Genomic DNA, 27,526 nt, shown 5'->3' on the forward strand with positions numbered 1-27,526 from the left:
TGAAGTTCACGCATTAAAAGAAGAACACAGACCAAGATCTTGTTTAGAAGAAGCCATTTTAGTAATTATTATAAACGAGAATTGTTAACTATATTGCCAATATCCACACAGCTGACAGCTTTACCTGTTCTAGTTTGTTCAAGTTGTGCACGAAATAGACGCTGTATTTCCTGCACTTTCCCTTCTTCCGTCGTCTACATAACCCCCTAACCGCACAGCGGAGAAAAAAAAAACAAAACTTATCCCTCAACACCGATGTGCGGCAGAGAAGAGGACTGTCTGAAACTCTCTTTCTCCACTAAAACTTTAATGCGCATCGTCTCAGTTTAATACACGAACATTACAAAAGATTTGATCGCAAAACAATTAGGAAAAAAGGCATTACATTCAAATTTGTTAAGTTATAAACAGTAATATTACCCAGATAGCAATAAACACTCGGGCTGATTCTGGCTGAAATGCGTCTCTGTCGGTTCAGTCTCGGCATCGGTGAGAAGATAATGGGCCAGAGCCGCGCAGACTCTACAAAACACTTCTGGCTGACCGACGGCTTGTTCCCTCTGGGCCGATCTCGGCTGAAAGCTGTTGTACACGCGGCAGGTCCACACTCGGTGTAGTTGTGTGTATTAACCTTCAGCCCGAGCTCGTTTTATCACAGACGGGGCGCTGCTAGAATGAAGCAAATCATCCGCCTGAGAAAACTTTTTTTTAGCGGTTAAATCCCGTTAAGAAATCGGCGGGTAGTCGCCAGTGGCGACCTCAGCAAAAACGTCACTCGCAAATTAATATTTATGGTCGCAAATGCGACTGTTTTAGTCGCAGTTTGGAGCCCTGTACATACATATATATATATATATTTTTTTTTTTAAGAAATAGTACAAAATATACAATGTTAATGGTGTAACCCTTAATATCGATGCATCCCTAGAAATAACAGAAAGATTTGAACACTGTTTGAATAAGAAATTAGTTCTAGGTTCACATACTGAAAATTATGTCATGTTTTCACCAGTCTCTCAAGCTGATATAAAAGTAGGAACAGTGCATATTGCATGATGACAGTACTTTTAACGGTTCTTGAGGATGCACCATAAGCAGAACAAATAGTACTAGATTTCGGTCCTGGCATGTTATACAGCAATGTTGTGGATAAATGCCAATGATGCTTTAAAGGAGCATTGCGTAGGTTCTGAAATTTCTAACCGTTACTGACACCAGTGGCCGTTAGAGGAACTGCAGCCAGACTCATGCTCGTTTTTTTTTTTTTTTTTTTTAACTTACGAGGAGTGTCCGTGGGTGTCTGATTTGTGCTGCCGGAGGCTGGTCGCTTTCCATCCACAGAGTCCATCTGAAAACACTATTGAATGAAGCTTACTACAATAACTGCCGCCTCTAAGCAAAACCAAGTAGACGAGAACGCGCATGACGTCACATTTTGTGAATTTTCGCGCCAATTCGAGCCCGACTCCTCCACACACATTTGAGCCTACAGGCTGATAGAGGCAACCGTGGTGGAACGAGGTTTCTTTTTTTTACATCATGGTTGGCTCATACATGTACAAATGAAAAACTCTATCTTAAAGATTTTTTTAAGTAAAAACCTCCACATAGCTCCTTTAATGTGTAACCACATAATCATGTTGCAACTGATGACTTACTCATCAGTGTCCCAATGTTTAGTCTATCAAAATCATTGCTAGTGCCCAATACACGGATTCATGCAAAATCGATTTCACACAAATTAGTTGCATTCCAAACTGAAAGAATGCAAAGAGAGTCATTCATTAGGTTCTCACATGAGTGTATGTTCACTCGAAACTAGGTCGCTTTCATGAACTTTACTGCCAGACTGATCTTTTAATTCACAGGTTTTCTCAGTAAAAGTACTCCTGGAAAAATGAGGTGAGAGTAAGTTAAGAAAAGGAAAACAAGTGAGTTGATCTTTAAAAAATTCTTTGGCAGAAACTTTGAGCAACACTCTAATAAGCTCATGTTCTCTGTTTAAACCTAATAACTCTATTTTGAAACTGCAGCATCAGAGATTAGGTTAAAGCACTTGTAACGTAGCAACAAACAGACTCTCTGGATGTCAGACAGGGTCATAAAGAGGTTACGGGGAATTCTTTCTTAAGAAAAGGAATAATCAGGAAGGAGTGCTAACAGTATACCGTTCATCTCACTCCAAATATCACTATTTCTTAAAAAGGAGGAAAAGTCAGCAAGAAACTTTTTTTTTTTAAGTTGTTTCTACAGGTCTAAATAAAACAACGCAATTTGCTGTATTCCAGCAAAAAACATTTCCCTGGTTGGTGTGCCAAGAGTCTGGCTCGTGCTTGCACCAAGCCAAGACATTTGGTGGGAAAAGTTCCCCCTTTCCCGCCCTCTCCAAAGCATAAATAAATCAACTCACTATGAGCTAATGGGGAAGCATGAGGTAGCCAGTCAGCGAGAAGCTACGAGGGCTGACATTTGGAAAATGGCCTTTGCAGCTGAGAGCAGAACAGACTGCTCAGGAAATGTGTCGGCATGTGACCAGTCGCTGGATGTGATAAATGTAACATGCACGCACAAACTGCCACACACAGGTTGACAACAGACACATCTATGCTGAGGATGAACACAAAACACCATGCTTCATGCATGCATGATTAAACCATGTAGATTTAAGTTGGCCGACACATACAAGGGAGGGAAAAAAATGTCTCTGGTGTATGAGTGAGTTCACACAAAAGGATCAGGGGAGAGTTAATAGCTGTTGATAGCCGACAGCTGGAGTGGTCACATGTTCTGTGACTGGGAAAATTGCAAGGAAAACTCTTTGGGTATGTTCCAATCATCTAAAAGTGTGCTGCAAAGTAGACTTTACAAGGTATTTGGTCAATTTAATTGCATTACAAAACGCATCGACCATTTATGCTGAGAAAATGAACCAAATCACATGTACTATCTTATAAAATGACATAGAAATATTTATCATTAAATTTAGAGGTTGAATATGACAAAGTATATATTTAATATACAAGAATTCCTATATATATATTGCATTTATTTATGTTTTTGGGGGGGGGAAAGTCATATGTTCCCCAAGGCTGCATTTATTTGATGATAAATACAGTAAAAACAGTAATATTGCGAAATAGTATTACAATTTAAAATAACTGTTTTCTATTTTAATTTTAAAATGCAATTTTCTTCCTGTGCTGGCAAAGCTGAAATTTTAACAGCCATTACTCCAGTCTTTAATGTCATATATATTCCCATAAGAGACAAAAGTGTGACATAAATACTGCATATCTGTTGGGTGAGCAACCTCTCATGTCTGTATCTCTGGGACGGATATCAGCAGGTTAGTGTTTGACCTCTACACTGAGCATCTGACCCTTGCATGTATTTCCCAGTCACGGTCCAGCTCCATTTCCTGCCGGATGCCTAAAAATACTTTAAACCTCTATGTTTATGGACACAAGTGAAGGAGACAGACTGCCCATGCACACACCCTGTGAGTGTGTTTCATCATTTGTTATGCTTATCTGTCAGAGATAATGAGTCAGTCTTTCTGATATATTAGACAATAACCCTGTTCTCACCTGGCCCATGGGTGAGACATCGCATTTCTCACAGCTGTTATATACACAGTGAGCAGTGATTCATGATGTGATCGTCAGATTAACTAATGACATATCTGAAATCGATCTGTAATGAGAGGTGCTGGTCACATCCACAGTATCATGGGTGAAAGTTGAGGTAAGTCAATCTTTATCTGGGAAACCAGCGACTGACAGATCCTAAAAACCCCAATATCCAGAGCCAGACTATAAACAATCCACCTCATTGCTTTTTTTTTTTAATCTTGTTCTTTGACTTTTATCCCAGCAGCGAAAGGAGAGGAGTAAAACAAGCAAAACTGCATGTAATATTAGTGCTGAACAACAAGAACAGAGAGAGATGAGCACCTCTGCAGCAGTGCAGCCGTGCCTTGACGTGCCGTGAGAGGGGCAGAAACATCTAAAGAGGAGAAATTTCTTTTTATGAGCTTAACTGTCCTGTAATCTACCTCTCTCAGCAGGACCTGGCTCATGCAGTAAGTCAGCCTTTTACAGGCGTAAGTGCTACCTGTGCAAAATGAACCACCTCCCTTAAGGCCCCAATACATTTCAAGTGAAATCAAAGTAGGAACGGTGATGTCACCACCAAATAAATCTGGCAACCTTAAAACCTTAAAGAACAGTTAAAACCAAAAACCAAAACCACAAAAAAAAACTATAAAGTAAAGTTAACGATATTAGCGTCCACACCAGTGAACGATATCATCTGTTTATTCTAAGTGCACCCTCGTCTGTCACTTTAAATTCTACAGCTCGTTATAGCAGGATGGATTCTGATTGGCTGTAAATGTTTTTTTTATCATTCATCAACTGGAAAAAAACATTCTGGAAGTGATTCCAATCAAGACCTTGTGAAACGAAATCGAAAGCAGATAGGAGATTTCTCTTTTCGATTTGATTCAGAATCACACGTTCTTATGACTCAATTTGATTAGATTTCAATTGAATTCTGAATCATTTTTTATCAGTTTATTTCAGTTATTCTCTCTTTAGCAATGCTGTAAATTATACAGGACAGGGTTTCAGAATAATCCAAACTGATGATAACTGAATTTAATTAAATTTGTTCATGAAACAAACTAATTTTTTTTACACATGTGCTGACTATGGGATTTTAAGAATTGATATTGGGGCTGTTCAAATGAAGTTCATGATAAAAATAAAATAAAAAATAAAAATAAAACCTAGTAGTTTCGAAATCCTCAATCAACATACAGTTAAAACGCATTATAGTTAAAACACAATAAGAGAATATCAAGGACAAAAACAGTGGTGGCCTGCATATATGCTGAAGAGGAAGCGAAGTCAAACACATTCACCTCATATCTATGCGGGCAGTGGAGACACTCCTGGGGAGTGCTACCTAGTCTCAACTAGTTTTTATTCTTGCTGGCATGCAGGTATAGCCTCAATTTCTACACTTTGTTTTGAAAACTTCCTCTTCCTGCTGTGGGACAGCCATAAACAGAGTGCTCGAGCTGTGAAGCAGTGTGACACTTCTCATGTTTATCAAGGAGAGATCATTTCTAAAGTAAGTGTGAGGGAAAGATGCAGGTCTTCACTTGCAGCTTGATCATGAGTAATTATAGATTTCAATAGTCTACAGTAAATTGTCAAATATGCAGGTGTAACATATTTCACATCTTGACATGTATATTTGGTATTATATTGGAAGAGTACAGTTATATTTGTGGTTCAAGTTGGTACAACAAACAAATATAAATCAGTATAGTTACACATTAGTAGACCATAATGAACCTAAGAGAGGCATGTACTTCACCATCTTCTGAACACATGCCAGTGGCATAAACTAAATAATACAGTTAGATATCTAACATTGCCAAATAAACAGCAACAACTCTAGAAATTTAATTGCTATGAAATGCTGCCAGTGCAAACTTACATTTGACTATTCCTTTTCATCTGACTATTTCTACTTCTCTACTATATAGTAGGCGAGAAGCAGTATGCAAGATTTCCAAATTCGTAATATTCATAAATTAGTAGGTGATGTCTACTAATCTATTACTTCTGGCGAGATTCTGAAGTTTGCATATGATGAACACTCTAAAATATCCCATGAGGCTATAAGAGAGAAGCTGTCAATGAAGTGACGCAACTAATAGGTCTTTGGTACTGTTAGGTCAGGTGACAGTGACAATATGGATGTAGTATTCATATTCATATTGTATAGAACATACTTTTTTACAGTCTCAAAGTAAGTTTCAAACCAATTTTAGTACTACTAGACAGTATGCAATTTTGGACGCAACTTAGGTTTTGGGACAATGCCCATATGTGCTATACCTTGAAGACATAGTGGGGCGGTCAAGTTGAGATCCTTCCTCGGTTTGGGCTGGATCTTCTGGTATCTGGTCTCTTGAAACTGCCTCACCCTCAGCTCCAATGCTTCTCTAATCAGGGAGCCCACTTCCTGTGCATACAAACACATAAGAGTTTGCACACATATTTGCAATCTCAAAAACAAAGATAAACCTCCCAAGGTGACATTTGTCCTAAACTTTTTACATGGAGCTCAAATTTAACTAGAAGTGCTGCATGTAGAGTTAAACCTGGGAGGAAAAGTCATTCAAAGCTTTTCAGCTGCATGGGCCAATGAAAACATATATCTTAAACATATATAAAAAGGATGGGGGGATCCCCAATAGTAGATCCAAATTCCAGATTCCTGCAGTTTCAGTCTACTGAAGTATAAGAGGACATGTACAAATAAACAGAAACACGCCCTCATTCCCATACCTTCCTGTGCTCTGGAGAGAACCAGCTGGCATTGTCTTGGCCGCCTAAAGGCAGTACATGAAGATCCACCAGCACGGCAAAATTCCCACACTTTGAGAGAGAAAGACAGAGAGATGGGGGGGTTAAACACAACAAAAAGAAGTCATCACTGAGCTGATTGAATGACACCTTCAATTCCATAGCTGAAGGCAAGTCACTCCATCCCCTTCCTCATGTCTTTGTGCATCTGCTTTCCCCTCTCTGCACACCAGTTTTACAAGCTTTGTAAACGCACCTCATTAGCATTATGTGAGTAACCAGATACACTTGATCTCAAGGTGGTGGTGTTAAAACCAAAGCTGTGATGAAGACTAACACAGCAAAGGATTTGCAGCTTGAGGAAATGCCTTACTAAAGGATGCTCTCGCTAACCTGTTCTTTTATGGAAAAGTGACAAGAAGAGAAGAGGGCCAGATTCGGGGAGGCTGCAGAACTCCATGCGAAGAGTGAGGTTCTTGGAGCGCTGCGTCAGTACGTCAGGGACAATAAGTCAGAGAGCCAGAGCCGTCGTGGCCATTTAGGCAATCGTTACATCTCCGCTCCACACCAGCCTGATTATGTTTTACACATGAGCGCAACAGCAAGCCTGTCACTGTGCTTCGGACCACTCACACAGGCCTTTCCAGGACCACCCGCAAGAGGACAGAGAAGAGCCGGCACTGAAGCATGTCAACACATGAGCTCAAAGTAAGATGGGGCTGCATTGATGCCGTGGGGACGCAGACTTAATTTACACTGGGGGGAACGAGCTGATGACATAAGAGGGAAGCAGACAAGAAATTCCCCTTTTCAAGACACAGTCCAGAACACATTCTAGAGAACTTCCAGGGTGTCTGATAAAACCCCGACAGAACACATGTGAGAGAGAGTGCATTTTAGTGGGCCCTTGAGAAGTCCTAAAGTGGCCCAGGCCAGGCAGTAATGTTCTGGGTTCTCCAAGGCCAGCTGGGAAGGGATGATCTGAGAGTGAACTATAAGGGTGTGTTGGGTAAAGCCCATTGTTCAGTACTGCTCTCTGGCTACATTCATTTTCTCTCTCTCTTTACATCTCCTCTGTCTCTATCTCTGTCATCCCATAAGCAATGATTTATGCCTCCCCATACCGGAGGAATCTACAGTGACTGAGTAAATAAAATGTCTCCAACATTCTTGTTTGGCTTCTAACCTCCGAATTAATCTCCAGTCAAGCTGGATTACAGCACGTTATTAGCACACAGACGGGCCAAATCGTGATGCTAAATAACTTTGTTTTTGACATGAAAGTATATTTTCCTCCAGTTGCTGCTTTGTGTACATTAGTTTGGTAGCAGACCTGCTGAACTTCAAGGACAGGCTGCCCCCTTGTGTTAGTCTATGGAAGTCTTTTTTTAAGAATAAGTGTCTATATGTAGGTGGTGACATGAGACAGCTTTGTTTGGATGTGTGTCAAGGTTGTTTTTATTTCACTGAGATCATTGCAGATACATTCATTCCATAATCCATTATAAATCTCATCTGATGCAGCTATTGAAGCTGAGAAAGAGTTAATCCTTTGCAGGCAAGCGGACACAAGAGCTAAAAGAAGAAACAGAGGCATCCTTATGTATGTGTGTATGTGGAGGACAGCAGATCCTTTAAAAAACACTGGGTGGCTTTCTCTTCATGTCTTTGTGCTGTGGCCATTCTGCGACTGACCAGTGGTTTCGACTGACTGCCTTCCACAATTACCGTGGCGTGGGAAAGTATTCGAGGGGATAGACGGGAACTGTCAATCAGGTGGTGAAAAGCTGGTCTTTTTATGCTGCCTCTGGAACCACCACGTTATCGCATGCTGTTCTGTTTTTCTCCACTTTCTTTTCAAAATCTGAAATATGCCATTGCAGAAGACTGTAGGAATGTTCCCAGTGCTAGAAAGGCATGTTCGCTCGGCTTTACCAGGCCCTGTGTGACTATGACACAGAGAGAAACATTAAACTGATTGCCTAATATGGGGGTCTGTCTTTAAATGTGCAGTTATTATGAGTTATTTAGACTGACGAGGATTGGTTCATGAAGAATTAGGGCAATTGGTGTTAAACATTTTCGGCAAAAATAGCAAAACTGCATCATTTTCTCACTTCATAATTTTTCTGTTCCAAGCCTGTATGCATTTCTTCCTTCTTTGTATCACAAAATGTGTTTATTGTCCATACAGTGAACATCCAGTGTCCAGGGTCCGATGTTGTTTTAGACCTCCTGTTTTTCATTGCATGGGCAAGTAGAAGTAGAAGCAAGCAAGCACATGGTGACAGAATTTTCATTTGTGTTTGAACAATCCCTTTAAAGAGGGAAACTAAAAGATGCCTGTTTGATTGAATGGAAGAGTCAGGCAGACGCCACTCTGAGCTTTTGTACATTTAACAACCATCCTGTTTGCATGAATACAAACAAGTTAAACATTGTTGCATTACCAAGCCACAATAAAAGAGATCTACAGATTTGGATTCATATTCTCAAAATAGTTCAGTTGCAAAACTTCACAATAACAAATACTACAGCCATCCAAAGTCTATTATTATGCCAGTAAACAAGAAAATCCTTGGCTGTATTTGCAGAGATCGGTATTAAAAGATAACCAGTTTTGCAACAGTTACTTTTGCAATGGTTTTGTTGAATGTCCAGGAGAAATTTCTTACAGAAAAAAAAAACTGTCAGAAAAACAGCTGAACCATGAGGTGATCTCTGACCTTAGCCACTACACAACCTCTGTTAAACAATTCCTTCAGATACGTGAAATTTCTCAGAATGTAATCTAGGTTTGTTTGCTGAGTTTCTTTTGTTTGCGGAGTTACTTTTTCATGCACTGGTTTATTTTTCATCCATGCGTGATTTATTAGTCTGCCTATGTTAAACACCTGCAAAGGTTGACTATTGTGCAATAAAAGTCTTGACAGCTCTTTGTCACATATAGAGAGTGTCTTCAGGAAACCCTCTGCAGATAAAATCATACAAGGTTTTCTTAGTCTTCACTATATTAATTGTTGTATAAAGGGCTTGAGGCAAGGAACTGCTTCTTTCTTTTTCTATATCCTTTTGTTTGTTGATCCTAGTTGAATACACCTGAGGCTTCCTGTGGGTCAGTAACCTCCTGATTAAACTCGTTCTTACCTTTGACTCTTTATCAGATCAGCACGGCCTGCCAAAAACACACTACAAAGGCCCTGAAACCAAACAAACAATAAAACAGAACAGAACCAAATCAGTCCCCGCCACTCTGACCGAAGTCCATGGCTAAGCCGTGCTATTTTCTACTCCCAATCGCTGAGAAAACACATGAGACAAACCGGGTCGCTTTCGACTTTTGGATTCCTGGCTCTGGTCTACATCACTTGCAGTTCCCAAGATGCTCCCCTGTTACCTTCTCTTATCAGTTTCACCCTCCCTAACTGCTCTTTCTCCTGTTCTTACTCTCTGATTAGTGTCGGGCAGTCGGCCCAGGAGCGTATGTGCAGCAATTGCCTGTTCACCACCACACCTCCCTGCCCTTTTACCACTGCTATCGCTGCTGTGAGAACCAGACCCCCTTTCTCTGCACTTAGCTCAGGGACTAACATTAAACAGCCACAGATGTTTATGCTGGGAGAGAGAGAGAGAAAGAGAGAGAGAGAGAGAGAGAGAGAGAGAGAATGAGAGACAGAGGGCAGCAGAAGCAGTCTCACTCAATAAAACTCCCCCCATCGTCTAGCTTAGTCTTCGTCTTTGTAAGAGCGTCGCAGGTCGACGGAGCCTAAGGGAATTCTTTAGATCTATGGGTGTTGCCTGTTAAAAGTTTAAATCTTTGGTCTTGACTTGCTGATTTTGTATGGCATGAGTCACTTGTTGTTCCCTCAAGAGGGTCAACAATAGCGCTGTCAATCTTAAACAGCAAGACAGCTATGAGACACAAACAAGTTTAACTAGATATTTACATGCAAAACTCTGTAATCTGGGTGGTTGCCAGGATGTTGTTATGGGGTTGCTGTGGTGTTCTGTAATGGTTTCTCTAGATATGGCCCAAGTCTCTCCTTTAACAAAAGTCTATAGCATTTGTTAAACAGTGCGCCTCTCTTCAATCAGTTTTGAGACATCACTTATATCCATTCAAAAAACTTAGCAACTAAACTAAAATAATAAAAAAAAAAAAGAAATAAAAATATTTATATAAAACATAGTCTTATGTGATGCATCATGCAAGGACTTCGGTCACGCAGGGAACATCCTTGAAGTGAAGTGACATAAAACATCAGTTTGTGCTTGCATGTGCACACACACAGCATGATGCACACACCCGGGACCATTTTATGTCGGCGCCCGGGGGAGCAGGTGGGGGTTCATCCTTGTCACCATTCTGTACATGCTCCCCCCCATACAATTCCTGCCGGCCCGAGAGGGACTCGATCACACAACCCTTCGATTGGGAGTCCGACTTCTAACCATTAGGCCACGACCCTAGAAAACATTATGAAAACCAGGGAACTTTGACAGTATTTCTTCGCTACACATGTTTTATAGTTTTGAAGTTATCATCTCAAAATACATCTTCATATAATTACTTTTTTTAGGTATCATCTCATGAGGTGGTGTTCTTTAATTACATCTTCAGAGTGTGACGTCTGGTTTGTGAACAAATTATCATCATTTTAATGAATTGTTTAAACAGATCCCCAAAATATTCAGACTTGATTATCAGTTAGTTTGAATCAAAGTCATTCAGCCTTAAATCAGTCAGAGACATTACTTGAAATGGACTCCCTCCCTCACTAAACCAGAAGTAATTTTCAGCTATGTGATACTAAACAATCCATTACATTTTTTTGTAATAAATTATATTGATAAAAAATGATTTGGCAATTCTGTATTATTTTAACCAGAAAAGTAATTTGCTAAATTAGAGCAATTTGTTTAAAAGCCAATGTTTCCAATGGGCCAATAAATCCCTAACCATTTTTTTTTAGTCTGGAGCCACTGGCTTAGGGTCAGGGGTTTTAAAAAAACATAACACAAACCACTAATAAATCAGTGTGATTGTGACTAAGCTGGCCTTTATTTCTAGGAACTCTGAAGTGCTCTCTGAGATAATCTCTGGAAGTTAGCACACCTGAATGGAGTTAGGTTTTTTTTCCCTGCAAGGACTCAACTCAGAAGCAAAATTCCAACAGCAAGAACAGACAAGAATATCACCTGGTAAAGCTCTACAAACAATTGAACAATATCAGAAAGATTCCACGAATTCTAGTAAAAAGGAAGTATTAGGAGTCTGGAAAAACCAAAGAACCATCCTTCCACTTCCTTACAGAACTACTGCTAAACTACCTACATTAAGTTTGTAAATCTAAACACCTGCAGTAATAAATTAATTGAAAAATATATTTAGGACATTATCTAAAAAAAGCAGTAAATAAGAATTCTATTACATCTGCCATGTCTGTTAAGCTGCATCCCATCCCAGTTTCAGAAATTACAACATATTTCCTTGATCCGACGACAGTAACAGGATGCTTGGAGGTCCAAGTGTGTGGTCCGTATCTACCAGGGAAGCACATAAACCAGAGCCAAGACATCTGTCATACTACCCAGCACTTAACATTCATACTCAAAAACAAGAATTATGCTCTCCCGCCATCTCGTACACCAGATGGGTATAACAGTGGACTGGCATGGCAGCTCTTGTGTAAATATTCAGTGTCTTCTGAGGCATTAAGGAGAAAATCAGGGCCTCGTAGTATGAGTCAACTTATGTGGGAGTAACTCATCGCCTACAAGAACTGCACTGCACAGTGGAAACATGACATCCAACTTAATGTTGCTGTGTCAGGCTAGTCAGGATCTTCAAACAATCAATCTACAAATCACTTACGCAGCTGTTTCAAACCTGTATTTTGAATTAGGGTTAAAATGTAACCGATAATGTCCTGGCAGAAATGTGCCAGTAACTTTTCCATTTTGCTACTGATTTTTACTTACAATGTACTTGTAGTTGTTTTAAAGGAATAGTTCACCCAAAAATGAAAATCTGCTGAAAATGTACTCACTATCAGGAGCAGTAAAAAAAAAAGTGAAAAGCTGTGTTCACAAAAAAAAAAGTAATTTTATCATCTGGCTACTTCTGTCCAAAATATAAGTACATAATTCATAATAACGCTTCCCCAGTGGAAAAGTCCTTCCTCTGTTGTCCTCTCACATCAAAATCCACCCACATATTTGTTTAAAAACATATTGATGAATTTATTACAAAGATGCAGCTTCTCACTTCACAAAATGTTAATTGATGGACTTGGGTCATGTTGATTACTTGTGGATTATTGTGATGTTTCCATTCTGAAGGCACCCATTCACTGCAGAGGATTCATTGGTGAGCAAGTGAGGTAATGCTAAATTTTTCCAAATTTTTTTCCAATGACCAAACAAACTCATCTACATAGTGGAGGGCCTGAGTGTGAGTATATTTTTAGCAAATTTTCATTATTGGGTGAAATATTCATTTAATAGGGAAAAAAAAATCACCCAATAATGAAATTATGTCATTATTTACTCACCCTGGTGTTGTTCCAAACCTGTATGCCATTTTTATGCATATAATAAATCTCACTGTGTGGACAGAAACATTGTCAAATTCAAAATAACTTATTTTGTGTTCCACTGAAGAAAGTCAGTCAGGTTTGGAACAAAATGAAGGTCAACAATAACAGAATTTTCAGTTTTTGGTAAAAAAAAATTAGAATCCTTCATCTGGGATAGAATAAAATATATAATCTCTAAAAAAAAAAAAATGACATGGGTCTTATGCTCTGCTGGTTAGCACTGAAGCAAAGTTGAGAACTGGGCCAGCTGATGGTACTGTTTGCTTCCCCATTTTTAAATGTCTCCGTGTGGTCACAGTCTTTTCTCAGGGAGAGCAGCATATATAACAGTATCATTATGTGCAGACTGGGAGGGTGAAGTTGGTGAGTGGCGCTCTCCCACAATGAAAAACAGAAAGACGGGAGAGATGATGAGTGAGAAAGACAGAAAGAGAGAACTATGTAGCCAAGTCTGGCACTAAACACGGATGTGTGTGACCCACAGCAGCATCCAGGAACTAGAATTAAGCCTTCACTATATGAAACATCAACAAAAAACAGAGACCCGGGGCTTTTCTAGCAATTAACAGAAACATCTGACATGCATTTATCTGGTATGTGAGTGAATAGACACGGCCGGTCCAGCGTCTGCACTGACATTCAGCTGGATAGATACATGCATGATTATAAAAACATCAAAATGGGATGCAATGCAAAGAAAGCGACTGAGACGGTACGGAAAATATAATGCTACCCTAACATTCTGATGAAATCTTAAAGTTTCTTCGTATGGTTTGTAACAAAATGCAGGCCGAACAATTAATGAGCACAAATAGACAAAATGAAAAAGTAGGAGCTATGTTCAGTAAACTACATAATGAATGCTGTTGGACTACCTGAGAGCACTCATTGCTAAAGCGACCACCCCCTCTAGCGTTAAGAAAGTGAAGTACAGGTAGATTTTTTTTTTTCAACTGCTCTAAACACCACTTTAAGCCTTCATCTCAAGTCTCCATATGTTTTCTTAAGGTTCCTTATGAATACAATGAGGTACACTACAATGTATAGAAGCCCATTACTGTCACATAAGAAAAAAATCATGCTTTGGGAAATCATAACTATGACATAGTGCAGGGGTGTCAAACTCAATTCCTGGAGGGCCGGAGCCCTGAAGAGTTTTGTTCCAACCCTGCTCCAACACACATACCATGTAGTTTTTTTAAATAAGCCTGAAGGACTTGATTAGTTGAATCGGGTGTGTTTAATTAATCAAACAGACACCCCTGATATGATGTGTCATGTTTTAAACGTTTTAAGTCATAATAATGACATAATAGAGATGAAAAACACACCTGAACCAGCTAATCAAGGTCTTACTAAGCATACTAGAAACTCCCAAGCAGGTGTGTTGAGGAAAGTTGGAGCTAAACTCTGCAGTAAATCTTCAATCCATAACCACTACAAAAAATTAAATATGACAGAATTCAAAATTATGAAGCAAAAAGTCAAAATTAAGAAACTAAAATTATGAAGCAAAAAGTCAAAATTAAGAGACAAAAGGTTAAAAAAAATTCAATGATGAGCTAAAATGTCATAATCATGACATTAAAGTCAATATGTAATAAAAAGTTTTTAAAAAATTATGACATTAAAATACAAAAATGATGGAAATTAGACAAAAGTCATAATTAAGACAAAAGTAAATGTCATAAAAAGTTCTGTCATTATTTAATAGCTAAAATAAAATGTTCACATACCTTGACTACAAATTTAGAAGACTGCATTCTGATGAAACACTGCAAAAATCCCAAGAGAATGTGCTGAACAACCAGAAACAAAAAACAGTCACAACCTCATAACTTCTACAGAAACCCAAAAATATGTTTATTGCTGAAGACATGAACATAGACATATAGTAATGAAACCCAAATACCTAGCATGAAATACTCACGTGTTTATGACATGCAGTTTTTAGACGAAGTTGTAGAAAGTCAAAAGAATTAAGGAAGGGCGGTAAAGCAGAGCTCACGGGTATACTTATGATATTGATGGGGTGTTTAAATATAATTAACAATATAGAATTTATATATATATTTTTTTTAATTAAAACGACTCGAGGATAACAATAAAATATCGATAATGAAAAAACCTTCAATCGTTTTCTCCCGCCGATGGTTTGAAACTTGCCCTCTCACGTTAGGACCCCGGCGCGTGCCGTTGTCATGGAAGTCGGATTTAGGAGGCTGCATACTTTGCCAGACAGTCGCGATCGTTGTTCCAAGTAAATTGTAAAATATCCATGACGATGTATCGCTAAACAAAATTATAGTCATTCATTTAGTGTATAGTATTTGCGATTTAAAATCCAATGAGTGTTTTACGGGTTTCTGTTGTTAAATACTTTATAACTGGCATGTATTGGTCACCATATGAGAACATGTGTGAGACGTAAACACCATCTGTTTGGCTTTTACCGTAAGGTTTTCATTTCCTATGTTTTTCTTTCTAATATGTTTAGTTAGTTGATCGATAAGCTGAACCTTAGGGTATGTACATTACAAGGCTCACATGGTACATTTTACACGTCTTTTATAAGATATTTAATTTGTTTTGAATAGAAATCAGGAACGATTTTTGGTTTGCTGTAATGCCATCTAGTAATTTCAAGATGATTTTAATGGGTAGTTAACGTTAACTACTTGCGAAGTGACATGCTAAACATTTAACTGTTTTACAGTGATTATGCGTGCAGTTTTCATGACCTTATATTAACTGAATACATATAATATTTATACTTTTAAAAAATTACTTATCACACCACGGTGACATTTAAAATGAACTAGTGAAAGCAAAAAAGATGAACACATTAAGAGAGGACCTAATATACTCTTTACTTTATGCGTTTATAAGCTGTAATTTAAAACCTCAATGTTGTTTTTTTTAAATAAATAAATAATAGATTCTTATGTTATGTTTATGTTATGCTACCTAATATTGATCAATCCACAGAAGAAAAAAAAAATCATCCATAATATTGAACTATTAAATCTGTAAATTTCTGCTTATTGAAGAGTAACTGACCTGTATAGATAATCTTCAGTAAATTTCTCTGAATGAATCAAACCATAGTATGTCTCGCATTTGTAAGAAGAAACCTGCTGTGTGCACAGATGAACCACTTTCCAACAGTAACATCTGCCAAAAGATGGCTCTGTTGAGAAATATACTCAGTACTGCCTATGGACCTACTGGTAGACTGAAACAAATACATAACAATGTTGGAGGCCATGTCTTGACAACTTCAACCTCTACAGCCCTGCTCAAACGAGTAGATACATCTGAGCCGCTTCTTCAAATGATCTCAACTGCTGTTCAACATCACACCGCATGTTACAGTGAATGTGGGATTTTTATGGGGATTTTCACACTCAGACTTATTGAAAATACACTAAATAATGGCCTCAGGACAGCTACAGCAGCCAAGGTATATAAACACCTTGTGGAAGAATGCACCATGTATCTAAAAGGAGACTCTTGTGGATGTAAAGTGCCAGTTGACTTCAGCAGCAGCGATTCACTCATTGCACTGGCTCGCAGCATGATCGCCAGCAAACCTGCCTGTATGTTGAATAGCACGGAAACAAAGCATATTAGTTCACTGATCGTACAGGCCTTCTTGTATTCCATCCATTGCAACTCATCCGGCGTGAGCTGCTTTGGAAGGACAGTCACCATCGGCATTGAGGGCCAATCGGTGAGCGATTCTTCGGTGTTCCCAGGACTGCTGGTGGATGTCCCTGAGATGCTTCAGCCCGCAGATCTTGAGAGACTGGGTTCTGGTCCATTTAAGGTGGTGCTTTTCAGCGTATCACTGTCAGGGGATCTCTCTGAGGTTGGAGATGTAACTTTGGAGATCCATAGGGGGGTGGACCCAGAGCGTGATCTCCTTCAGCAGCTCCTGAAGCTTGGGGAAAAAGTTGTTATGGACAAAGTGAGCTTATTTGCATGCCAAAAAGTAGTACATCCAATTCTCCAGCACTACTTGAGGAAACATGGAGTTGTTGTGATAGAGAGGCTTGGACTAGCCCTGATGGAACCGTTTGTCCAGTTAACAGGTAAATATTTAATAACGCTAAGGTATATTTTAAAAATTGACTATCAATTTAGAGCTGTTACTGAGTTTAATATAGGTTTAACATATGTCCAGCAATTACTGTAAATTAAAAACCTGTTTTATTAATAAATAAAAAAAAATTATTATTCTTATATTGTATTTAATTATAATATCTGTATTTAGAAAAATGTATTAACTAAAATGTTTTAACCATTTTTTTTATAAAATGAATATAATAGTATTGAAAACAAACCACCTTTAATTTAAATATTGTTATTAATTAAAGCCATGCCTTCTTTGACTAATATATTGGTAATAATAAATAACATCATATGTACAATAGTATTGAAAAGAAATCAGCTTTATTTTAACTCTGTGTTTAATATTTCAGGTGCTCAGGCTATTGCTTCTCTTTGCTCTTCAGTCCCAGTGGAAGCTTTCGGGATGGTTAAAGAATTCTGTTTGCAGTCATGTGGATCCAGAGAACTCCTCCAGCTCCTTCCTTCTAAAGATGCTGCAGTTAGCACCATGGTTCTCTGCCACAGAAATGAAACTATGCTGGAAGAACTGAAGGTTTGTTAAAATAGAGATCTTTATGTGTTCATTTCAATTCGCTCCAATATAATAGTTTTTATGTTGATTAATTCAAACACACAGCTTGAAATAATTCACCAAAATGAAACTTACCAACTCTAATGGCATTTTGCTGTTAAAATTTAAAACATGTCTTAGATGTGTGTAAAAACATCTGTCTGAATGCTTTTATACTACTGAGTCATGAAACAAGGAAAAAGCTGACTACTGATGCAGTTTTAGGAAACTAATGGCCAAATAAAATCTGCATTAAAATCATCAGAATATTCACAATGCTTACTTTTTTGCCAGTAAAATTAACACAGATATCGTGATTGTGTAATGTATTGTCCCCCTCTATTAATAATCCCGGTTTGTACTGTCTTCGTAATCATTCTGTTTGGTGTATTCTTCCCTCTCTGTTAGTTCTCAAAGCTATGAAATTGTCCCGAAATCTAAACTTTTGCCCAATTATCAAGAATCGGCCCTCATGTCCCGGATAATTATACTTAACCAAAATCATGAGTGGTTATTGATGAAAACATTAAAACTGTCTGCAGAGGTTGATGTAGTTCCTGCAACCCAGCCCCCGCCGGCTGCGCATTGGGCAGCATCTTGTTTCTCTAAGTTATAAAAAAATTTACCGTAGGCGGCTAGGCGCGAATATTTAGATATGCATTGATAAGCCTTAATTTCATTCATTCCGTTGGAATGGCTGGTGTACGGAGGTCGTGATTTACGCATCTGTTATACAACAGTTATTGTTGTTTTTGTTTTTTTCACAATGACATTGAGTTCATGTGGATCCAAGAACTCCTCGCTCCTTCCTTTCTAGTTAGATGGACGAGAGATATGTCACCGCTCGGACAGCGCGTGCAGTCTCAACGAGCTCACAACAAAACGAGTTTATTCTGTTTAAGACCTTTTAAAAATAAAAATATTACGGCGATTGCACACAATCCGCCAATTAGAAACACACCAAGAGCTAAATTCAGATGTTTGTGAGCTATTAACATGTTAAAATGAAATATTTGCTGCAGCCTGTCTGACAGCGCGAGACGTCTGAACACTTGAAAGGAAAAAAAGTGTACATACAGAAAATACAGCCTTTTACATTAAAACACAGCGACGACTTAACACAAAACAATTAGAAGAACATATTATAGAGATGAAAATGAGTGTTTATGAGTGCTTGTGAGATTTTGTTTGTCTAAGGGCTGAACATCACATCGATTGCTCTGCTCTCCAGAACACGGTGATGGTTTTTTTCAGCAAGAACGGACAAATAAATACACAGTTTAATTCACACTGACAAGCTGAACCAACATATGTTATTATTACCCGGCTCAGATCTCATTAATAATGATGTCTGGCAGAGATCAGTGAGAAAGACCAGAGAGAAAATCACCGCTGCAACAGCGCGTGCAGTCTCTAACGAGCTCACAATAAAAGCATTTGTATAGTTTTAAGAGCTTTTTAAAACAAAATATTACCGCGAATGCACACAATCCACCCATTAGAACACAACAAGAGCTAAATTCAGGTATTTGTGAGCTGTTTTATTTGGGAAAATTGAAAGACTATTTGACAGCGCGAGACTGTCTAAGGGCAGAATAACATCGATCTCTCGAGCTCCAGAGGACGCTGATTCTGGCAAGAACGAACAAATCAAGAACAAGGTTATTTCAAAATACATAATAGTTGGCGAATATATAAACGAAACAGTCACGTTGAACATAAACAGTTGAGAAATAAATTTGAAGTGTATCATGATACTGGATTTGAATATTAAAGTGACTGCATTTACCAGCTGCTTCTGTCTTTAATTTTAATCTATAAAAACAGAAAATCATTCGTCTTGGCTGCTTTTTTTGTATGCATTCATGTATTTATTATTATTATTTTATTTTTATTCATTTTTTTTTTGCTCTAACAAGAATTAATCTATATTTAATTAAATTAAATTTCTGCATCTAAACACCTATAAACCTAAAACATGCTCTATTAAACTATTGTTAGCAATTTCTTTATCGTCCAGTTTAACTGGTGTACACACTTTTATTTTCATAATAAATGTGTTTTTTTTTTAGATAATAGACAGTTACAGTGGTCTATAATAAATATTAACAGGTTTTGTTCAAGCTGCTTAAAATGTTTGAAGTAGGCTCATTTTTTTAAATGTAAATCCTAAAAAAAAAAAAAAAAAAAAAAAAAAAAAAAAAAAAATGTGGAATTCCAGCCATATTTATGAAAAGGTGCTTAACCTATAGAAAAATAAAAATATGATGATTAAATTAGTGTTTAATTTTTAGTAATGACCATTTTTGTTGTCATAAAAACCTTCTTCTTTACAATACAGAATAACGATTGTCAATAGTAAATATTATGAAAACAATAACTGTTGTATTTTTCATCATTATATAGTTTATGTATTATAATTGTAAAAACTTTAGCAAATTTAGCAACTCACATAGTAATCATTCAAACACTGCTTAAAAAATGTAAGTTGAAAATTAAACTCATGATTAAGCAATGAAATAAGATACAGAATCAGTAAATTCGATTTTAATGTGGGTATATTATCAGTAAACTAATCATTAAATATTTATAATCAATCAAAAATATTGGCCCCTTTCATAATGTTGTTCAAAAATGAAGGGAACAATGCTAATGTTGTCCACTCGATGGAGCCACAGGACAGCAAATACTTCAAGATCTGTTCAAAGACTTGAAAATGTTTCATTTATGTAAATAAATCAAAAATGCATATACATTCATTCTTTTTTTTATAAACTTTAATAAAGCCCAATATAGTAATATGCAAAAACTATCATCTCCGAAATACCATTACATTTTTATCTTATTTAATAGTATTGACAACATATTTCTCAAGTTATCACGCATTACTGAAAAAAGTGAAGAAGGGACACTATATTTGTTATCTATTTTCATGTTGTGCGTAATAATTTACTTGAAAAAGAGACACGTCCATTGTTTAACTGCATCATCTACACAAACCATTGTGCTTGGACCCCTTATGATCACCTGGACTTAAACCACATTGTTTCAGTTACCTTCTGTGTCTTTGGCCACAACGCTTCAGTGACAGGAATGTGAAATAGCAAACAGGGGAACAAATAAAAGGCATGACTTTATTTGCATCCAACTAGCCAACTCTATTACAGGTGTTCCACAGCCAAGACTTTTATTAGAATAGAAAATAGCAAGGGTTCGAATAAATAGTTTATTAATCATTTAATTTCAATTAAATGAATATTGTTCTGTGTATGTGATTTCAAAGTCTTGATGCTTCGGATTAAACCGTTAATTGCCGTATCACTTAAAAACCTGAGTGCAAGAGGATTACTGTAAATGCATGTGCCCGCTGGGCACAGTTTTACTTGAGCCACCGGGGGTGGCGGGCGTTTGCGCTGATGGCTTGAGCCCGCCATCGCTGCTTGCAGCTATATTTTAGTTTTCTTGTATTTTTAAAGGTGCCATCGAATGCATTGATACAATATTTTAAAATGTTTTCTGATGTCCCCAGAATCTTTAAGTTAAATCTCAAAACAAAACACACAAAAGATAATTTTTTATAGCTTGTTGAAATTGCCACTTTTAGGGTATGAGCCAAAAAGCACATTTTTTTTTGTGTTTGTCCCCTTTCAATGAAAATGAGCTGGTGCTCCCGCCTACCTTCTCGGAAGAGTGCGGAGCTTCAAGAGCTCATGCTCGCGGGCATACTACCAGTGTTATGGTTAAACTGGTGGTGACTGTGTTACTGATCCTCACATTGCTTCCAAATAGGGTGACCAGACGTCCCGAAAAATTCGGGACAGTCCCGAAATCTAAACTTTTGTCCCAAATCCCGAATCTGGCCCTAATTGTCCCGAGAATTATACTTAAGCAAAATCTTGAGTGGTTATTGTATGATAAACATTAAAAACTGTCTGCAGAGGTTGAGTCGTCCTGCAACCAGCCCCCGCCGGCTGCTCATTGGCTGCAGCATCTTGTTTCTAAGTTCTAAAAAAATACCGTAGGCGGCTAGGCGCGAATTTAGATATGCATTGATAAGCTAATTTCCATTCATTCCGTTGGCATGGCTGGTGTACGGGTCTGATTTACGCTCTGTTACTTACAACAGTTATTGTTGTTTTTGTTTTTTTTCACAATGACATTTGAGTTCATGATTTTAATGTTGTTGTTTTTTTTGTGGCAGACTAAAGACTAATGACAGACTGTTGATCTTATCTTTGAATAAAAAATGTTTTGTTCAGGTTTGAAATTCATTATCTTTTATTACAGGCTACGCAGTCTAATATCATAGAAGCCCCCCCCATCCCGTCACCCCAAGACACCACCCCCCCACCAACCCCCGTCCCGAATTTCAGCCAATCTCATCTGGTCACCCTACTTCCAAATGAAATTTTTAACTACCACATTCCTATTTACGATCATTCTGGTAGCACGTGAAGGCAGCATTAGTGAAAACAGGCAGAGACAATGGTAGCTTAAGCAACATTAGCCTTACAAAGAGCCAAGAAGCTCTTTTGGAAAGCAAAATATGAGGCGTGTTGCTTACTTTGTCTGGAGTCTGGACGTTTGCGCACAAAGTGTTGGTATCGATCCTTCTTTCAGAAGCAATCTTTGCACAACTCCAGCACTGAACTGACCCTTGTTTGTGAGGCAGTCCGGTGTAAAATGTTAGCACAAACGTGTAGGATTTTTCAGTTTTTTTCCAGAACATTTCCTTCAAAAATGAAATTTAACCACCATGTCCTCAGCAGTCTATGGAGACTCCTTTGTTCGTTGGTGCATCCCAACACAGGACACTTTTAATGGCTCTTTGGCGCTGACATTGTACCTCCAGCAGTTACAGCAAGAAAACAGTAATGGCGGACCGCTGTTTCTCACTCAGGGCTGTGTGTATACTAATAGGGCAGAGAGCGTCACAAATGGGCGGGACTTTCCCCGACTGTAACGTCATAGTAGTGAGAAATCTGGAACTGCTAGTGTGGAGAAACTGATTATGATTTATTAGGATTATAAAACAAGTGGGTGGATTTTTACCATTATAGGCCGGCTGTTTTCACACACTGCGGCAACACAACTGTGTTCAAACACCTTATAAAAGTGATTTTTGCATTTTATGGTACCTTTAAGTTCCAGTTTCCTTAGTATATAAAGCCATGATCCATACTCAACAAAAATAGTCTTCTTTTTGAGTTTTATTTTACACTTTATCATCAATAGGACAGAACACTTTTGGATTTATTAAACTATTTATTAAGTTGTATAATTGTAATAAATATGGAATCATATGTAATTCTTGTTCCAGCCAGGGGTGTATGCAATGTATCGATGGATGTGAAGGTTTGTGTTGTATACAAATGGAAATTGTCTAGCATTTAAATGGATTATGTGTTTTTAGAGATTGAAAATTGGTTAATGAGTGATGACATCAGTTTAATGAATGATTTATAAAGTGGGTGGAGGGATTGAATTGTTTAACAAACTGGAGAAGGCTTTCAGTCGAAACGTTTGTGTTCTGATCTACTAGTGATGAATGTAATATAAAACGCAAAAAGAAGACTATTTTTGTTGAGTGCGGATCATGGCTTTATATAATAAGTAATTTAACAGATTGATGCAGCAAAATAAAAAAAGTGACAAAAAAGCGCGCTGCAAACAGCTTTTGTGGAACTAATTTCCAAGTTTCCAAATGACTTTTTCTAGATTTACTGGACTCCCGTTTTATTCATTCAAATCTTTTGCATTAATTCCCTCTTTTATACTTCTCTCATATGATGAACATTGTTCCATTTGTTGGACAGATGACATGCAAGAGAGCAGAACATGTGTTGCGACTGACTCTGAGGGAGCCCTACGCCCTGCTTGGAGGAGGCTGTACAGAGACACTGCTGGCCACCCACATCAGACACATGGTATTCTATTCCACTGAGTTACACATCACATTCAATTGCATTTCTACAGTATTGATTAGAAAGTCCCACTTGTCAGAATTTTATGAAAAGATTCATGCATTATGCATTACTTATTCAGAGGGATTAACTGTGGAATTTATTTTCAAGGCTTGCCAAGCACAACATTTCTGCCTGTCTAGATTTTTAAACCTTTCTATTTTTTATTTTTTTTATACCTTACAGCTTTTGTTGGATTGTCCCCAATATTGAGTTAAAACATTTTGAGCAAAAAAAGGTGTGCACATCCAAAATCCAACAACAACAATAAACAATAGAATCTGCATGCTGTAATTAAAGCTCCAGAGAATTTTATTACAACCAAGTGCAACATTTCATCCAGTTGACCCTTAATGAGGTATTCAGTGAAGACCCTTTTAGTTTGGCGACTTGTTCAGTTTCTTGTTTATTATTATTAATTTAAATCATTTTGAAGCCATGCTAGTCAAAAGTCTCAGTTCATATTCAGACCAGTCCACACAAAATTGTAAGATGGTGATTTAACTTATTTAATTGACTGTTGTTTAACTTTTATTATTTATTAGTGGCAAATCTACAATCATGGCCAAAAGTTTTGGCAGTGTTTTGCAAAGTTTTCTGCTTAAGTTGTCGTGGTGTTCATTCACATTGCTTCTAGGTTATTGTGTAGGGTGATCAGATGCATTTGAAATAATTGCTAAAAAAAACAAACAAAAAAAATTAACTTATCACAAAAAAAAAAAAAAAAATAACAGATTACACTAATTAATTACACTGACTCTTGATCCAAACACAAAATGATCAGCTAATATTAATTGACTAATCATATCAGCAGCACATGTGAAAGTGTGAATGAGTACTAGTCATGTAATATCACTATCATACTAATTAGACTGTAAGAGCAGACTGATTGCTATAAAAGGAGGGAAGAAGTGCTTCCAATCATTGTGTTCATGTTAGCAATGGCTACCTCCAAAGAAAAACGTGCAGCCATCATCACTTTGCATGAAAATGGCCTCACATGCAAGGAAATTGCTACAAAGATTATTGCACCTGAAAGAACCATTTACCGGATCATCAAGAACTTCATGGAGAGAGGTTCGACTGCAGTGAAGAAGTCTTCAGGACGTCTCAGAGTATCCAGCAAGCGCCAGGACAGTCTCTTCCTGAGGAGTCAGCTAAGGAATTGAGTCACCAGCAGTGCAGAGCTTGCTCAGGAATGGCAGCGGGTTGGTGTGAGAGCATCTGCACTCTCAGTGAGGCCAAGACTTTGGGACAACGCCCTTGTGTTAAGAAGGGCAGAAAAGAAGCCACTTCTCTCCAAGAAAAACGTCAAGGACAGACTGAAATCCTGCGGGAAGTACAAGGCTTGGACAGCAGAAGACTGCAAAGTTATTTTCTCAGATGAAGCTCCCTTCCAAATGTTTGGGTCATCTGGAAAATCGATTGCTCGGAGAAGAAAAGGTAAACGCTACCAGTCCTGTGACGTGCCAACAGTGAAGCATTCTGAGACCATCCATGTGTGGGGTTGCATTTCAACCAAGGGAGTGGGGTCTCTCATAATTCTGCCCAAAAACACTGCCATGAATAAAGAATGGTATGAAAATGTCCTGCAAGAGAAACGTCTTCCAACATTCCATGAGCAATTTGGTTATGATCTGTGCATTTTTCAGCATGATGGAGCACCATGTCACAAAGCATTAGTGATAAAGATGTGGCTTAAAGATCATTGAACATAAATTTTGGATCCGTGGCCAGGGAACTCCCTGGATCTCATTCCCATAGAGAAACTGTGGTCAGTACTCAAAAGGCGAGTGAACAAGCAGAAGCACACAAATTGTGATCAACTCACAAATAAGGCATAAATGGTTCGCCATCTGTCAGGATTTGTCCCAGAAGCTAATATCCAGCATGCCAGAGCGAATTGACGAGGTTATGAAGAACAAGGGTCAACACTGAAAATTTTTACTCATATTTGTTGCCAATAAAAGCCTTTAAAACTTATGATATGCTCATCATTGTTTTCAGTATACCATAGAAACATTTGGAAAAATAATCTACAAATACTGAATCAGCAAACTTTGCAAAACACAAAATGTATGTCACTGCCAAAACTTTTGGCACGACTGTACTCGTACCTATTTAGAATAACCTGAAATGATCACTAGGGGAGCTATGACCAAACAAATCTATTCCCCCTTAAAATGGACATGGCATTTGGTGTACTCTGTCATTTCTGCTTGCTGCTGTATTTAATATTTTTTTCACTTACTTCACAGAACTGTTCCAAAACCTCAACAATGGCTCAGGCTCTGTGCATCTCTCACTCCGAGTTCATCATGGCAGTCGAGGCATTTTGCAGCTCTCTGCGATCTGTGGCTCTTTCCTTAGAGCATGATGGACAGGACTGTCTCGTTGACCTGACATATGCTCATCGCTGGGTCCCAGATATATACTCCAAAACCTGTAGCTGTGGCCTGGTGGAGGACAGATCTAACCTGGAGAAGACCCCTCTAAATACAGCTTACCACACTTTCTTTCCTGTTTCCCTGATAAACACTGACAATCAGCCTAGAATTTTAGATTCATTTTCTGCCAAACTCAATGCTTTGAATGTGGCGGTTGAGATGGCTAATTTTGTTCTTGATGTAAAATATATAATTAAGGATATCAATTGATGAATGAAGAGCTGTGCTTTGAATAAAGGTTGTAGGTTTGATGTATTTTACAATCAGATATGGTTCTAAAACTTTTTCTTCAACAGAACTCAATGTGGCAATATACATGTTAAGTATTCCTTACATTAAACCACCAAAACCAAAATAAGAGGAACACAGAGAGTTAGAGACGCTCTCATTTCTTTAACGATGCTGCAACAGTCATTACCTGAACTTTTTCCAGATATGCAAGCAGCTAAATCTGCTATCATAGGAAAGATTTTAAATGAAGCAAAATAACGTTTAATGGATACTAAAAAGGGTTTATGGTGGGTACATTTTCTCAGTTCACTCTTATTTGACAGTTATGATGACAAAAGGTTAATTTTGGACCCTGTCTGAGTTATCTTCATTGTGCCGTGTGCCTTTGAGAAAGGCACTTATCTCCAGGTAGCTCCAAGGCTAATGTTCCTGTAATTAGTGCACCATATAAGGATAAAAACATCTGCTAAATTACCACACTTAAGCATCTACTCTGAAGGAAATTATATATTGTAAGGAAGCACGACGGGCATGTATTTTGTAGATGTTGTTCTCCACACTAGGTGTGGTCTTTGATTCTTCCAGTATGTTAATGTTCCTGTTGTTAATTTGGATATTAAAGTATTGTGTTTTCATTCCATTAAATGTTTGGTTCACTTAAAGGGATACTCCACCCCAAAATGAAAATTATGTAATTAATCACTTACCCCCATGTCATTCCAAACCCATAAAAGCTTCATTCATCTTCGGAACACAATTTAAGATATTTTGGATGAAAACCAGTAAGCTTGAGACTGTCCCATAGACTGCCAAGTAAGTAACAGTGTCAAGGTCCAGGAAAGTATGAAAAGCATCGTCAGAAATAGTCCATCTGCCATCAGTGATTCAACTGTAACGTTATGAAGTAACAAGAATACTTTTGTACACGAAGAAAACAAAAATAATGACTTTATTCAACAATTCCTCTCCTCTGTGTCTCTCCAAATCAGCGTAGCACCGTTTTGGCAAATCTGAGCAGTATGCAGGCGGCGTACGCTCTTCAGTGTCAGCCGTGCTTCACTGATGCAGTGTTTTCTTTCAAACCAAAGCTTAAATACACATAAAAAACGTATTCTTGTGGCGCGGATACAGAAGAGCGTACGCTGCCTGCATACTGCTCAGATTTGTCAAAATGGCGCTACGCTGATTTGGGGAGAGACAGAGGAGAGGAATTGTTGAG

The 27,526-nt window shown here is 38.0% G+C and overlaps 2 protein-coding genes across 7 annotated transcripts in view; one reads left to right on the forward strand and one right to left on the reverse strand.

Moving 5' to 3' along the window:
- LOC109099382 (SLX4 interacting protein) overlaps positions 1 to 15,194 on the reverse strand; it is a 40,662-nt gene extending 25,468 nt beyond the window's left edge. Inside the window, exons 1-4 of one of the 3 annotated variants that reach the window (XM_042769237.1) lie at positions 14,913 to 15,194; positions 14,719 to 14,757; positions 6,366 to 6,455; positions 5,913 to 6,039 (exon numbers count right to left, since the gene is read on the reverse strand). In XM_042769237.1, the coding sequence (XP_042625171.1) occupies positions 5,913 to 6,039; positions 6,366 to 6,455; positions 14,719 to 14,745 (244 nt within the window). In that variant the 5' untranslated portion in view covers positions 14,746 to 14,757; positions 14,913 to 15,194. Of the gene's footprint in view, positions 1 to 5,912; positions 6,040 to 6,365; positions 6,456 to 14,718; positions 14,782 to 14,912 lie in introns of all 3 variants that reach the window. The other 2 variants (XM_042769238.1, XM_042769236.1) reach the window with 2 other exon arrangements.
- A 30-nt stretch (positions 15,195 to 15,224) lies between these two features.
- mkks (MKKS centrosomal shuttling protein) lies at positions 15,225 to 27,008 on the forward strand. Of its 4 annotated transcripts, none has more exons than XM_042769218.1 (5): positions 15,234 to 15,507; positions 16,132 to 17,076; positions 17,467 to 17,648; positions 23,483 to 23,593; positions 25,888 to 27,003. In XM_042769218.1, exons 2-5 carry the CDS (start codon positions 16,167 to 16,169, stop codon positions 26,284 to 26,286), a joined length of 1,602 nt encoding a protein of 533 aa, XP_042625152.1. In that variant the 5' UTR covers positions 15,234 to 15,507; positions 16,132 to 16,166; the 3' UTR covers positions 26,287 to 27,003. The 4 variants fall into 4 exon arrangements, with proteins under 4 accessions (XP_018968442.1, XP_042625152.1, XP_042625151.1 ...); XM_042769217.1 differs by having other exon boundaries at positions 15,338 to 15,436; positions 17,500 to 17,648; positions 25,888 to 27,008; XM_019112896.2 differs by having other exon boundaries at positions 15,340 to 15,436.
- The last annotated feature ends 518 nt before the right edge of the window (positions 27,009 to 27,526 follow it).

This window comes from Cyprinus carpio, chromosome A13, assembly GCF_018340385.1.
Source record: "Cyprinus carpio isolate SPL01 chromosome A13, ASM1834038v1, whole genome shotgun sequence".
Lineage (NCBI taxonomy): Eukaryota > Metazoa > Chordata > Actinopteri > Cypriniformes > Cyprinidae > Cyprinus > Cyprinus carpio.